This window comes from Dipodomys merriami, unplaced genomic scaffold, assembly GCF_024711535.1.
Source record: "Dipodomys merriami isolate MVZ:Mamm:240054 unplaced genomic scaffold, mDipMer1.0.p SCAF_134, whole genome shotgun sequence".
Taxonomy (NCBI): domain Eukaryota; kingdom Metazoa; phylum Chordata; class Mammalia; order Rodentia; family Heteromyidae; genus Dipodomys; species Dipodomys merriami.
In genome coordinates this window covers 3,172,155-3,187,218 of record NW_027202649.1, presented here as the reverse complement: position 1 = coordinate 3,187,218, position 15,064 = coordinate 3,172,155, and the positions used below count along the sequence as shown (strand labels likewise).

At 47.9% G+C, this 15,064-nt stretch overlaps 1 protein-coding gene across 1 annotated transcript; it reads left to right on the top strand.

Annotated features, from left to right (window-relative positions):
- Positions 1-117: 117 nt before the first annotated feature.
- LOC138825103 (gamma-aminobutyric acid receptor-associated protein-like 2) lies at positions 118-14,041 on the top strand. Its single transcript, XM_070019500.1, has 4 exons — positions 118-279; positions 614-669; positions 2,600-2,772; positions 13,439-14,041. Exons 1-4 carry the CDS (start codon positions 246-248, stop codon positions 13,527-13,529), a joined length of 354 nt encoding a protein of 117 aa, XP_069875601.1. The 5' UTR covers positions 118-245; the 3' UTR covers positions 13,530-14,041.
- The last annotated feature ends 1,023 nt before the right edge of the window (positions 14,042-15,064 follow it).

Genomic DNA, 15,064 nt, shown 5'->3' with positions numbered 1-15,064 from the left:
TCCCGGAGACCCTCCGGGGCCCCCTCACAAGCCCCGCCCCTTCGCGTGAGGGCCCGCCTCTGTTCTACGTCACAGCAAACGGCGCCGGAAGCCACGCCCCCGGCCGGTTGCTAAGCTTCAGCAGCCGGAAGTCCCGCCTGCCGTGTAGTCGCTGTCGCCGCCGCCTCCGCCGTCGTTGTTGTTGTGGTCGGTTCGCCGGACTCCGCGGCTCCGAGAGCCGGCTCTGCCCCTTCCCCGCCGCCGCCATGAAGTGGATGTTCAAGGAGGACCACTCCCTGGGTAGGTGCGCGGCTGCCAGCCGGGCCCGGGGCCGGAGCTCGGCCGGCCCCCTCCCCCACCCGGGCCGCCCCGGGGCCCAGTCGGGCGGGGCGGGTGCCGGGCCGGGGCCTGGGTCGCCGCGGGGCCGCCCGGCTGGGCGGCGGCGCCCCGACCCGCTGCTGCCATCCGGGCGCCTCCGGGGAGCCGGGGCCTGAGGAGCGCGGCTGCGCGGGGATACCGGGACGGGAGCGCGGGCGTGCGCAGGTCGTGGAGGGGGAGGAGGGCGGAGGACGCCCGGGGACCCGGAGCCCGCCGGCGGGCGGACGCCGCACAGCCCCCCGTGTCTCTCTCTTAGAACACAGATGCGTGGAATCCGCGAAGATCCGAGCGAAGTACCCCGACCGCGTTCCGGTGAGTGTCGGAACTCCCCGCCCCCTCGCCCCACTGGCACCCCCGGAGTCGGAGCCGCCGCCGGGCTCCGGGCCGCTCAACAGTTGGAAAGTTGAGGTTCCAGCCCTCGCTAGTGACCGGCCAGTCCGCGTCGGGGCCCGTCGAGGCCGGGGACCCGCGGCCTGAGGGTCTTGCCTGGTGCTGTTCAGGTGCCTCAGTGCTGAATACCCCGATCTAGGCCAGTAAGCTGTCGGCTCCCTAGCCAATTATGTAAGAAAGAAGTTCTAGGACAGGGCGACTAGTCGCTGCCACTTTTGGGAACGCTGGTGAAGGAGAAGTGTCACTTGGGTCTTGGAAGTGGTACTTTAGTCTCAGGACATCTTTTAAAATCGGGAGCCTCTATCTTGTAACTTTTCTTCACCTTGAGACTGTCATCTTGCTTAACCAAAAGATCCAAAAAGGTTCTTTCTCTGGCGGTAGGTAAGTAATGTTTTCTGTCTGGTAGTGGAGATAGTTTCTGTGAGCCTTATGCATTTTTGAAGGTCTTTCCTTGGTGGTGTTTTCTTGTAAACAATGCCTTTGGGGAGAAAGTTAGATTGACAAATTCACAACCCTTTTACAGAGAAGCAACAGGCCCAAATGTGAAGATTTGGTGTTTTGGCTGCTGGGCGTGCTAGGGCATATCCATTGGTCCAGCCATCCTTTTATGTTATTTTTTATTTTTTCTGTCTTGGGGCTTGAATTCAGGGCCTTGGGCACTGTCCCTGAGCTTTTTTCCTCAAGGCTAGTATTCTACTACTTTGAGCCACGGTGCCACTTTGGCTTTCTGGTGGTTAATTGGAGATAAGTCTTACACAGTTTCCTACCTGGGCTGGCTTTGAATTGGGATCCTCAGATCTCAGCCTCATGAGTAGCTAGGATTATAGGCATGAGCCATGAGCCACCAGTGCCTGCTCAGCCATTCTTGTTTCTTGTGTTCCTTGGGAACTTATTTATCCAGTAATGTGGATACATTCTGGGTGCTGGAGTAACAGGCTATAAACTAAGTCCTCACCAGATCTTTTTTCTTTTGGGTAGGTACTACAGTTTAAACTTATAGCCTCCTGCTCTTGCTTTTTTCTCAAGACTCATGTTCTGCCAATTCAGCTACACCTTCATTCTGACTTCTTGCTGGTTGATTAGAGATAGTCTCAGGTTTTTCTGTCCAGGCTGACCCTGAACTGGGATTTTCAGGTCTCAGTCTCCTGAGTAGCTAGGAGTACAGAAGTGAGGTACTGGCACCCGAATACCATCAGATACTGTGTTGGCTCAGATTATATATTGAAAAGCTTAGTAACTGTGTTTCTCTTATACATGCTGAGATCGGGATGAGAGGTATAATTGACCACAAAAAAGCACTTACCGTTTCCCTATGACACATTTATATCAATTCTTAGCCTCCAGAGTGTGTGAGTTAAGCCTTGGGCATATTTTCTCATGCTGCTTTGCAGTTTCCCACTCAGCTCCTTGCCCACACTGCTCATTACCTCCTGACAGTGAGGCGGGAGCCTCCCTTTAGAAAATCCAATCCTGATTCTGTCTCTCCTCTCTTCGGTCTCCCCTGCCCCCCCCCTTTTTTTTTCTGGTCTGTCATCCAGCTTGAACTCGGGGCCTGGGTGCTGTCCCTGAGGTCTTTTGCTCAAGGTTAGTGCTCTACCACTTTTGAGCCAGGGCTACTTCCGGTTTTCTGGTGGTTAATTGGAGATAAGTATCTCTGGGTTTGAACTGTGATCCTCAGATCTCTGCCTCTTGAGTAGATAGTACTATAGGCCTGATCCACTATTGCCTGGCCTCTATCTCTTTTAAGATACTTTTTGCCGTGCTAAGGATCTAATGTAGGTCCTGTGCTTGCTAGAGTAGTGCTTCTCCACTGAGCTACAACCCAGCCCCTGAACTCTCTTTACTTTCCCAGGTGATTGTGGAAAAAGTCTCAGGCTCTCAGATTGTTGACATTGACAAGCGGAAGTACTTGGTTCCGTCTGACATCACTGTGGCTCAGTTCATGTGGATCATCAGGAAAAGGATCCAGCTTCCTTCCGAGAAGGCAATCTTCCTGTTTGTGGATAAGACAGTCCCACAGTCCAGGTGAGAGGGTTTACTAATGAGCTTTCTGGCTTTAACCATCTGCTTGGCTGCTTATAGAACTTGAAACTTTGGATGTCTGACAGCTCTTAGAAATATTTACTGTAAAATTTATATACCCTGACATCAGCAGTTCAAGAAAAACAATAAAGGGGTACAATACATGTGTAAGTACCATAGAAACAGAACAGAACAAGAAAGAAAACAGAACAAGTTGGGCTAGGTGACATACCTGTAATTTTACCACTTGGGAGGCAATGGTGGTACACGTATTGAGAGTTTGATGCCAGTTTGAGGTAGAGTTAAAAAGCATAGCAGCATAATTCATCCCTGTTGCTCTTCATTAGGGGCTTGTAGGCCCTGCCAAGTGTTCCTTCAGTTACTCATCTTGCTTACTCACTAACAGTAGCTGTTTGCCATTGTGAATCAGTATCTTTTGGTCCTGAAGTCTGATAAAATGGCTGCTATCTAGGAAACGGCTCTGAAATCTCTATGGACTTACAGTCCTTTGGCACCACTTGACTGTTGTCACAGTGACTGCAATCTTTGGGATTATAATTTGTTGTTCATACTTAGGCAGGGGCATTATAATTCCCCTCTTTGGTCTAGTTGACAGCTGGTTTTAGTTCCCTATGGAAACAGGAAAATAAAATGGCTCAGTCCAAACCCTCGGTGGTTTCTTTGAATTACTGATTGGGTATATCTAAGTCTCAAGACTGATTCTGGCATCCCTTCTCCCCTCAGGGGTGATTCCTGACCAAATCTTATCTGACCTCAACTAGGTTTTAAGTTATCTTCAGTTTATGTTCTGCCAATAATCCCAAAAGCTCCAGAAGAGACCTGAGCCAAATTCCAGAGTTTATTTCTATTAAAGGTAAAGATCTCTAGCTAATATTTTGTCTAACATCCTTTTTCGGCCTCTACCACCTATACTTGATGGTATTTGGTAGAGAGGAAATTGATGAAGTTCCTTCCTCAAGGCCAGTGTCCAGGTCCTGCCTAGTGGGTGGGTGCCTTGGTCAGCTACAGCTATGCTTTGGAAGTGTGGCGATCTTGTCACCATTGGGATCTTCTAAGCCTTCCTTCCCAGGCCTCTTGACAGTGTACTGCTGGGTGCATTCTTCACTAGAGAGGAAGTCTGGAAATCTGTGGGGTTATTCTCAGCTTCCCTTAAGTTACTAGGGGAGGCAAGTTGTCTCCCGTGTCACTTGGCACTCTGTAGTGCCTTGGTGACCCCACTTCCTCCTTCCTGGAGGTGGTGGCTTAGTAGGAAGAAGTAGGGGAACAGGACCTAAGGCACTTGAGTTTATTTTCCTCAATGTGGATCCTCTGGTATCTCTCCAGGAAATTAAACAGGTTTCATTAAGACCTTGAGATTACTCTGATAATTCCCTGGTAATCTAGCAAATACAATGACTGTAAGTCATTAGCTACCCCCTCCCTGCTGAACTATAAATAGAATTGGAAATTGAAAGTGAGGGCCTCGGCTGCTGCAAGGCCAGGGCCATTTTCTACATCCCATTTGCCTTTCCAGTCCAGTGAGAATCTATTGAAAATGGATTACAAGTGACCCAAGTCACAAAGTTACTAGGAACTCAAATCTTGACTTTGCAAGGTGTGGAGAGAACACCAAGGCCCCAGTTAATGACTTCTTGTGTCCCTCTCTTGATACAGCTATTTTTCAATCATTTTGGAGTTTCATTCCTTTTTTTTTTTTTTTTTTTTTTTTACCATAGTGAGCTTTTTTTTTTTTTTTGTCGGTCGTGGGGCTTGAACTCTGGGCCTGGGCACTGTCCTTCAGCTCTTCAGCTCAAGGCGAGCGCTCTACCACTTGAGCTACAGCGCCACTTCCGGTTTTCTGGTGGTTTATTGGAGATAGGAGTCTCACGGTCTCTCCTGCCCGGGCTGGCTTTGAACCGCAATCCTCAGATCTTAGCCTCCTGAGTAGCTAGGATTACAGGCGTGAGCCACCAGCGGCTGGCTCCATAGTGAGCTTTGAACTCAGGGCCTCACGTTTACTGTGCAGTCACTCTACCATTTGAACCATGCCCCTCAAGTCTTTGGTTTTTTATTCTCTCTTCTTTTTTTCTTGTCAAATGTGGGGACTGAACTCAGGCCTGGGCTCTGAACCTGAGCTCCAAGGCTATAACTCTGTCACTTTGAGCCATGGCTCTGCTTCTGATTTTCTGGTGGCTAATTGGAAATAAAAGTTGAAGACTTTCTTGCCTGGGCTGGCTTTGAACCAGATCTCAGCCTCCAGCTGTGTGATGGTACAGCCCTAGCATCCCAGCACTACTGAGGCTGAGGTTGGAAGATTGCTAGTGTTTATTGGCTACTTAGCAAGTTCCCAGACCTTTTGGGCTGTACCAGTCTCCAAAGAAAAGGAAACAAGAAATATTCTCATTTGTTTATAAACAAAAGGCATGTGATATCACTAGGCTTTGCCACTCGGTCCCCAGTTCCTCCCCCCCCCCCCACCCCACTCACGTGTCCCATCTCCTCCCTAAGGCAATCTAGCAGTTCTTCTCCAGCTCTTCGCAGCCTCCTTGGGGAAGTCTGGAGCTTCTTTTAACCTTTGCTCTCAGCCAGCTGCAAGGTTGTGTAAATTGTGTAGAGGAAAGATGAATTTAGGCCTGCAGAAGCCCTTCCTCTCCCAGACTGACAGCTGACAAGGATCACATATGCCTGAAGGTGAACAATCATTTCTGCTATTTCTGCCTTGAGAGTGAAGACAGGAGATGATGGGTGGAGAGTGTCATGATTATCAGGTTAGTGTTAAATAACGACTCTAGAAATAGAGAAGCAAGTCCCTAAGAGTTGTGCTGAATTCCTTTTGAGTTCTTATTATTGGAAAGTTGAATTGAATTCTCTGCTATGTGCCCACATCAAGAATCAGGCCAACCTGGGCGCTGGTGGCTCACGCCTGTAATCCTAGCTACTCAGGAGGCTGAGATCTGAGGATCGCCGTTCAAAGCCAGCCCGGGCAGGAGAGACCGTGAGACTCCTATCTCCAATAAACCACCAGAAAACCGGAAGTGGCGCTGTAGCTCAAGTGGTAGAGCGCTCGCCTTGAGCTGAAGAGCTGAGGGACAGCACCCAGGCCCAGAGTTCAAGCCCCACGGCCGACAAAAAAAAAAAAATCAGGCCAAAAAACAGAAGGGAAACTCTGCCTAGGTAGATAGAACTGAGAAATTATGAAAGGGGAACACAGATCTGGCAGTAGTCTCAGGCCTTTGTTTAGAACCAGCAATAATCAGTCTCCCTCCCTCCTTAGCTTCCTCCCTTCCTCTTAAAGTAGAAACAGGAACTTGCTATTAAATATCTTAGCCAAGTGCCTGTGGCTCATGCCTGCAATCCTAGCTGCTCAGGAGGCTGAGATCTGAGGATCGTGGTTCAAAGCCAGCCTGGGCAGGAAAGTCTGTGACTCTTCAATTAAGTCACAGAAAAAGCTGGAGTGGTGCTGTCACTCAAGTGGTAGAGCACTAGCCTTGAGCAAAAGAGCTCAAGGACAGTGCCAGTCCCAGAGGTCAAGCCCCTCAGGACCAGCTCCCAAAAGTCTCTAAGATGTTACCATTTGACATGGGGAAATCAGTGTTGTTTAATCAGTGCTGATGGTGTTCAGTTGCTTTTGTCTTCTAAAGGTATTGTGCTTAAATTAGATCATTTCTGGATCCTAAATTAGATCATCTTTTGATCACTTCTAGGTAAATACCTCTCAAAAACAGGTTTATTTCAGGTTTAAAGAAGAACCAAGAGTTCGTGTTTGTTTTAGAATCTTTGGGATTTTCAGGTAGTGGGCCCTGACCTCCATGATCATCACATCTTGCTCTGATCCAGGGAACACACAGGCTCCACAGCAGATGGCTGGCCAGGTGTGTTCATCAATCTGACCAGTTGATGAGTCAGGCTGGAACTCAGGACCTGCCCTTAGTTGGGGGCTGAGGACAGGTTCTGCTGGGATTGGGCACCCACATAGTTCTGGGTCAGCTTGCCCTAATCCATAAAGCTATTGAGTAGTAAAACTAATGTTTGCCCTGGGCGTCATGGCCATTCTTGGATGGATCCTGTTGGAACTTGACTTTATTACTGGTTAGTTTTGTCTGGATCTGTGTGACCCTGAATGGAGGAGGGGGAACAGAGCTTTAGAGAGCCGTTTGGGTCCTATCTCACTTTCGCCTGAGTTTGCCGTTAGCTTTTCCCATTTTATTCCTCATCTGACTCAGAAGTTTGGGAAGTAGCGGAGCCCTGGAAGTCAGAGCAGCCTCCTTCTGGGATTTGTACATGTAGATGCACAAGGTATGTGCTGTGGTAATAATATGAGGGACTGGGGGCTATCTTTGGCTGTCTTGTATACTTTAGGTATTTAGGCAGAAGGCCTTGGGTTGTAGTGCCGCTTGTTAGGTGTGTCCAGTCCTCAGCAAGAGGAGGTAATGTATCTGGACAGCTGCGTTGGAGCTGTCTCTGTAACAGTCACACTGGCCATTCCGGCAGTGGCCTGCTCACTCAGTGCTTTGTGTTGTGTTCTGTGGATTCTGAGGGGGAGAAGGCTACATGTGTAGCAGAAGGCTACACATGTCCTGCTGCCTGGCTCACATTTTGTCCTTTGTCCTTTCCCTTGAATGCACTGGTAATGGCGCTGTAAAAACTTCTTTTTCCCCCTTGGTGCTGGAGATTGAACTCAGGGCCTCATGCATGTTAGTCAGGCACTCTACTACTGAGCTACACCCATAAAAACATGGTTAAAACTCTGTGGGCCAGCTCTTTTTGGCTCAAGTCCAAGTTGTTCTGACACTGCATTTATGTGCTCTGAGCCTGTGCTATTTTCACATCACTTCACTGTATAGATATGTGCACCGAAGGCCTCAAAGTTAGGCAGGTGTCAGCATTGAGCGGTTATCAGATGTCTCACCCAGTGGGTGTCCCAACTATACAGACACAATGCAGTTCTTACCCATGCAAAGCTTCTTTATTTTTCTTTTTCTTCTGTGGTGCTGGGGCTGGAACCCAGAGCCTTATTTCTACTAGGCAAGTGCTCTGTTACTAAGTGATAGTCCAGGCTTCTACGCTAGTCCGCTTGACAGAATAATGTTAGACTCTCCAAGTCATTAGGCATTACAATTCATTGTCCCATTACAGGGTATGAAGGCGAGACTTCTGAGACCTTATTAGTCTGTGTGCCGTGTAGACTCAGCTGCAGTGGCCTTTAATTGAGCGCTTGGTGTCTAGGTGACTGGTATAAATGTGTGAGCGCTGAGTGTGAGTGAGAAGTGCTGTTCTAGGGCAGGTCTCTGAGCTGGCACAAGCACTTGAGAGTGAGCTGTATGTATATTCACCGGAGGCAGCACTGCCGGGCAGGTCCTAAGAATGTCACCTATTTTTGTGACCTCTGGTAACAATCGTTTGATCTCTTTATGCCTTAGTTTGGATTTAGTTTTTTGCCTTAACTTTGGACTAGGGATTATGAGAGGATAGAGTTAGGTACTGTACTTAGAACAGAATTTGGAATACTATTATAATTAGGATTTTTATTATCATAAACTGGTAAATCTGGAACCTTGCCCGGCGGCTCACGCCTGTAATCCTAGCTACTCAGGAGGCTGAGATCTGAGGATCTGACTCCTATCTCCAATAAACCACCAGAAAACCGGAAGTGGTGCTGTAGCTCAAGTGGTAGAGCGTTCTAGGCCCAGAGTTCAAGCCCCACGGCCGACAAAAAAACAACAACAAAAAAAAAACCCACAAAGACTGGAACCTAAAACTAGAAAGGACCAAAACCCACATAATTATGGGCTGCCCACTCATCAGCAGTTGCAGCCCCTACTGCCTTGGTAGTGGTTACCCTGTTGGGTACAGGCGGCATCAGTCACAGATCGCTGGTGTTGATGGTGCTCTTGTTTGGTTTTTCTTTTCTTCTTCCTCTTCTTCTTCTTCTTCTTCCTCTTCCTCTTCCTCTTCCTCTTCCTCTTCCTCTCCTCCTCCTCCTCCTCCTCCTCCTCCTCCTTCTCTTCTTTTTTTTTTTTTTGCCTGTCTGGACACTGTCACTGAGAGCTTCTTTTGCCCAAGGCTAGCACTCTATCACTTGAGCCTAGCACCGCTACTGGCCTTCTCTGTTTATACTGAGGAATTGGACCCAGGGCTTCATGTGGGCGAGGCAGGCATTCTCAGCCACATTCTCAGCCCTCAAGGTTTTTTTGTTTTGTCAGTCATGGGGCTTGATCTCAGGGCCTGGGCACTGTCCCTGAGTTTTTTTGTGCAAAGTTAATGCTCCATCATTTTGAGCAATAGCTCCATTTCTGGTGGTTAGTTGGAGATAGGAGTCTCACAGACTTTCCTGCTGGGGCTGGCTTTGAACTGTGATCCTCAGATCTCAGCCTCCCGAGAAGCTAGAATTACAGATATGAGCTACCTGTGCCCAGCTTTCTCAAATACGTTTTTTTTTTTTTTGGGGGGGGGTCCAGTCATGGGGCCTGAACTCTGGGCCTGGGCGCTGTCCCTCAGCTCTTCAGCTCAAGGCTAGCGCTCTACCACTTGAGCCACAGCCCCACTTCCGGCTTTTTTCTTTTTGCTTATGTGGTGCTGAGGAATCGAACCCAGGGCCTCAGGCATGCAAGGCAAGTGCTCTACCACTGAGCCACCTTCCCAGCCGTCTCAAATATTTGTAACAGCAGTAGGATTCAGATGTGTTTTGCTAAGAGCTTCTGGCTTGTTAGGGAAGAGCAGGTGGAAGCCAATGTGACAGAGTACCAGGAGGGATTGTCAAAACTGAGCACAGTGTCTGCTCCTGCAGACTGTTTGGTAATGGCAGCGGAGAAATCTACAAGGCACCCTGGACAGGACCAGGTTTATTCTGAGGGTTTAGCTTTATCCTGGGGGGGGGGGGGAGGGGTCTCAGAAAAAAGTGGGTAAAATCAGTGAGCTCCAGCGGGGCGTGTTCCAGCCCTTCTGCACACTGCTGTCTTTTCACTCTCTTGGCTCAGCGGCCCTGCTTCCTGGTCACGTGGCTCTTGGAGCTGAGTATCTCCCCACCCCTAAAAAGGACAACTATGTTTCTTCTCAACCTGTCTACACCTGGAATGAATCATCCTTGGCCTTAAAGCACACTGATGGTCAGGTCCCACCTTTAGAGATTCTGATTTAATTGACCAGGGTGGGGCTTGGACAAAGAAATGTTTTTTTTTGTTTTTTGGTCGGTTGTGGGGCTTGAACTCTGGGCCTGGGTGCTGTCCCTCAGCTCTTCAGCTCAAGGCGAGCGCTCTACCACTTGAGCTACAGCGCCACTTCCGGTTTTTTCTGGTGGTTTATTGGAGATAGGAGTCTCACGGTCTCTGCTGCCCGGGCTGGCTTTGAACCGCAATCCTCAGGTCTCAGCCTCCTGAGTAGCTAGGATTACAGGCGTGAGCCACCAGCACCCGGCCAAAGAAATGTTTTAAAGCTCTCTAATGATTCTTTTTTTTTTTTGGTCCTGGAGCCTGAACTCTGGGCCTGGGTGCTGTCCCTGAGCTCTTCAGCTCAAGGCTAGGACTCTACCACTAGCGCTCTACCACCTGAGCTACAGCACCACTTCTAGCTTTTTCTGCTTACGTGGTGCTGAGGAATTGAACCCAGGCCGCATAGATGCAAGACAAGCACTCTACCACTGAGCCACCTTCCCAGCTCCCTGAGCTTTTGCTCAAGCCCAACGCTCTACTACTTGAGCCATGACTGCACTTCTGGCTTTTTCTGTTTATGTGGAAATGAGCAATCAAACACGGGGCTTCGAGCATAGTAGGCGAGCACTGTACCACTAAGCCATGTTCTCAGTCCCTCCCTAATGATTTTGCTCTTCAGTCAAGGTGTGGAGGCTTAGCAATATAGGTGCTCTCTTGAGCTGGGTTCCTCCTTGTATCCCTTCCCTGCCCACCAAGTAAAAATGTTCTAGGATCGTGTCATCAGCGGACATGGCATACAAACCTAATAGATGGTTTAAAAATTTGCTTGGTGTGCCAGTGGACACCTGTAATGACAGCTCCTTTGGAGGCTGACAGAGGAGGATCTTGAATTTGAAGCCCACACAGGCAAAGTTAGCAACATTTTGTCTCAAAATACAAACAAAAAGACTGGGGGTGTGGCCCAAGTGGTTAGATGTTTGCCTACCATACATGAGGCTCTGGGTTCAAATTAATAATTTAACCCACTATATCCATTTTTAAAAATCATTCCAATATGTAATCAAACTTGAGATGTATTTGCACACTAAGTCTTTCAAGTACCAGGCTGGATGGCATAGCCTCTCTGACCTGCCCTTGGTTGGGGCCAGTGTGGGTTTGGCCAGTGCTGCGTGCATTGGTGAGCCTTGGTTTACTCACAGGGCCCCTGGCAAGCCACATTCATTCAGCTGCTAAATGCAGCCAATGGCTGCTGTGTTACATAGCAGTGGTATAGAATATTTCTTTCAGAGCAGAACTGTTCCAGGCAGTTTTTTTGTTTTTGTTTTTTTTTTTTTTTTGGGTCCGGTCGTGGGGCCTGAACTCTGGGCCTGGGCGCTGTCCCTCAGCTCTTCAGCTCAAGGCTAGCGCTCCACCACTTGAGCCACAGTGCCACTTCTGGCTTTTTTTCTCTTTGCTTATGTGGTGCGGGGGAATCGAACCCAGGGCCTCCGGCATGCAAGGCAAGCACTCTACCACTGAGTCAACTTCCCAGCCCATCCAGGCAGTTTTTATTTTACAAATTTCAGGTTAAGAGATGCTCAGAGGAAACAGTTTTTAATTGTACAAGATGCTGATAAGCCATTTTATATTCATATTCATCCACCCCCACATTGCTGCTTAATCATCTACCCGCATAGCTATCAGAGCTAAGCTTGCAACTGGGGAAGAATAGAAAAGGAAAACCTCTGCGCTGATAAATCAGACCCATGTTCCTGTCAGCCCACCAGCAGCAGAGCAGCAGCCGACACTCGCTTCTTCACACGGAGGCCTGGATTCCTCTTTATCTCCCCTGTTGACATTAGGTTTACTAGGTCCAGTATTAAAGCCTCTGTTCTGACCCTGACCTGTCTGTGCAGGGGCCTCAGGTGTCTCCAGTGAGGCCTTGGTGAGCTGGCTGACCCTGCCGCTCAAGGTCATCCCTCTCAAACATGGACATGTGGCCAGAGCTTGTCTGAGATTGCAGGTGTTACTCATCTCACTGAGACGACTCAGTTCTATGACAGAACTACTTTGGGTTTCCACTGAAGTCTGTTTAACAGCTTCCGGAAAGCCCGCTGTCCCATCCACAGGTTTTAGTTGAAGGAATCTATTCCTGTAGGGCTCTTAGGAAACCTGGGCCCTTTTGTTGTTGTTGTTTTAATCTGGATGTCAAACCCAGAGCCTTGTGTGTGCTAGGTGAGTGCTCTACCACTGAGTTCACTGAGTTCCAGCCCCAGTCCAGGACAGGTTTCTTTGTGTCTCAAATACAGTAGAAACTGTATTTGTATTATTTACAAAGGTCTCTTCGTCATGCAGATGTAGATCTCTGGGGATTTATGGGGTTTGGCTAGAAAGCTTTCATAAGAATGAACTGTCTGGGTTCATGGCTCTACACCTAACTAGCTACTCAGGAGGCTGAGATCTGAGGATCTTGGTTCAAAGCCAGTTTAGGCAGAAAAGTCTGCAGGGCCTAATTTCCAATTAAGCTCAAGTGGTAGAAAATGAGCTATAAGTGGGGAAACAAAAAAAAAAGCACAAGGCTCTTGAGTTCAAGTCTCAGTACCAGCAGAAACAAAAATTATTTGTACCTTTTGAGTTTAGCCTGGAGAGCCTAATATATTCTTTTTTGTTTGTTTGTTTTTTTTGTCCATCATGGGGCTTCAACTCTGGGCTTGGGTGCTGTCCCTCAGCTCTTCAGCTCAAGGCTAGCACTCCACCACTTGAGCCACAGCACCCACTTCCAGCTTTTTCTGTTTATGTGGTGCTGAGGAATCGAACCCAGGGCCTCATGCATGGGAAACAAGCACTCTACCACTGGGCCACCTTCCCAGCCCAGAGCCTAATACATTCTTACCAGGGCCTCCTTGGGCTCTTCATTTCATTTTCTCATTGACATTTAAAAGGTATTCAAGTACCTAATATAAGGAATTGACTTCTTGAACAGGAGGGGCATGACTCAATCATGGTCAGGCTGACTCTCTGAGTTCAAGCCCCAGCATAGCTTCTCTCCATTGCTAATAAAAATGAGATTTTAAAGAATTCACTGTGAGGGACTGAGAAGGTGAGGCTCAGTGGTAGAGCTCTTGCCTTGCATGTCTGAGGCCCTGGGTTCGATTCCTCAGCACCACATAAGCTAAAAGAAAAAAGCCGGAAGCAGCGCTGTGGCTCCAGTGGTAGAGTGCTAGCCTTGAGCTGAAGAGCTGAGGGACATAGTGTTCAGGCCCCACGACTGGACCTTCCCCCCCCCCCAAAAAAAAAATTCACTGTGAGAGTGAGGCAGATCAGCCTGTTTGAGGGCTGGAGACTGATTCTGGTTGTTATTTACTGAAACCTAATTTGTCTTTATCTTTTTACAGCTCTGTTGTCATTCTATAAAGCAGTAAATACTAATCTGACTCATAGCTCTGCACCCTGGAGAGATCAGCCTTATCTTTGGTTGGGCTTGTTCCTTCTGACATCTGAAACTCAGTTTTCAATGATATTTTTTGTTTTTCTCTTTCAAGCCTAACTATGGGACAGCTTTACGAGAAGGAAAAGGATGAAGATGGATTCTTGTATGTGGCCTACAGTGGAGAGAACACTTTTGGCTTCTGAGGGCCAGCGCTGGGTTAGGTGCACCGTTCCTGCTTGTGTATCTTGTAAATAGCTGGCCATTTTCAGTTATACCAGAACCTCTTCACATGAACCTCTTAGTGCATTTGTAACTGGATTTATTTCTTAATATATTGGAAGGTTTTGTTTCCTTAGATTAGTAAATTATACAGTTTTATTTTGAGTTTTACTTTCTGTGCACTGTCCTCATGGCTGAATTCTCCAGGGAACTTGATCTCTGGGAATCATATTTAATGAAGACATTTCCATAATGAAGTGAGGTAGGTGCTGTCTTAAAGTGAAAGGGAAGGCGATGATGCATTAATTTCTGGATTATGTTTGAAGTGTTAGATGGCTAAGTATTAAAGGCGTCCAAATTAAATCCTTAGCAATCAGAACACTTGGCTTCACTAGATTCTGCCAACTGCCAAGCATGTTGGACTGAGCTAATCTGTTCCTCTTTCTGAAACTATTAAGGTAAATAATTAACAATAAAACTTCCTCTTATAAAGGCACTGGAGTGTGACTGTGTCCTTTATTCACCTTGTTTGGATGGGTTAGAATAGTGGCTTCTCTGTAGGCCAGGAGAGGGACTTCTGGGGGCCGAGGCAGCAGTGAGAGCAGTGGCTGGGATCATAGAGGTTGTCAGTGTCAGGGATTCATCATAGAGGTGGTCAGTGTCAGGGCGTTCATCATAGAGGTGGTCAGTGTCAGGGATTCATCATAGAGATGGTCAGTGTCAGGGCATTCATCATAGAGATGGTCAGTGTCAGGGATTCATCATAGAGGTGGTCAGTGTCAGGGATTCATCATAGAGGTGGTCAGTGTCAGGGCATTCATCATAGAGGTGGTCAGTGTCAGGGTATTCATGTGGCTCAGATAATCTGGACTATATGGAAACACATCTCTTACTGGGAACTTTTCTCTTTTTAAAACTTATTTTTGTGTCTGCCCTGGGATTTGAACACTGTCCCTGTGTTCCACTTCCAGCTTTTTGATGGTTATTTGGAAACTGGAGTCTAGTCAGTAGAGACTGAACTACCAAAAAAGCCAGAAGTAGCACTGTGGCTCAAGTGGTAGAGCAGTAGCTGGGAGCAAAAGCAGCTCAGGGACTCTGTCCTGGCCCTGATGTCAACTCCCCTCCCCCTCAAAAAAAAGTCTTAAAGACTTTGCTGCCTGGGCTGGCTTTGAACTCTATCCTCAGATATCAGCCTCCTGAGTATCTAGGATAATAGATGTGAGCTGTTGGCACCTGGCCATTGTCTTTGTGCTATCATATGTATATATATCCTTATTTCTTACACAAAATAAACCACATACGCTCTTTTTTTTGGTGGGGGGGGGGGAGGCGCGTGTATTGGGGTTTGAATTCAGGGCCTCAGGCTTATTTTGGCCAGATGCTGCTCTATCAGTCAAGCCATATCCCTAAGCCTTTTTGTCGCTTTTTTATTTAACGCTGTAGTCTGGTAGCCTTTCTATATCAAACTATATGCATATATCGTGTGTGTGTGTGTGTGTGTGTGTGTGTGTGTGTGTGT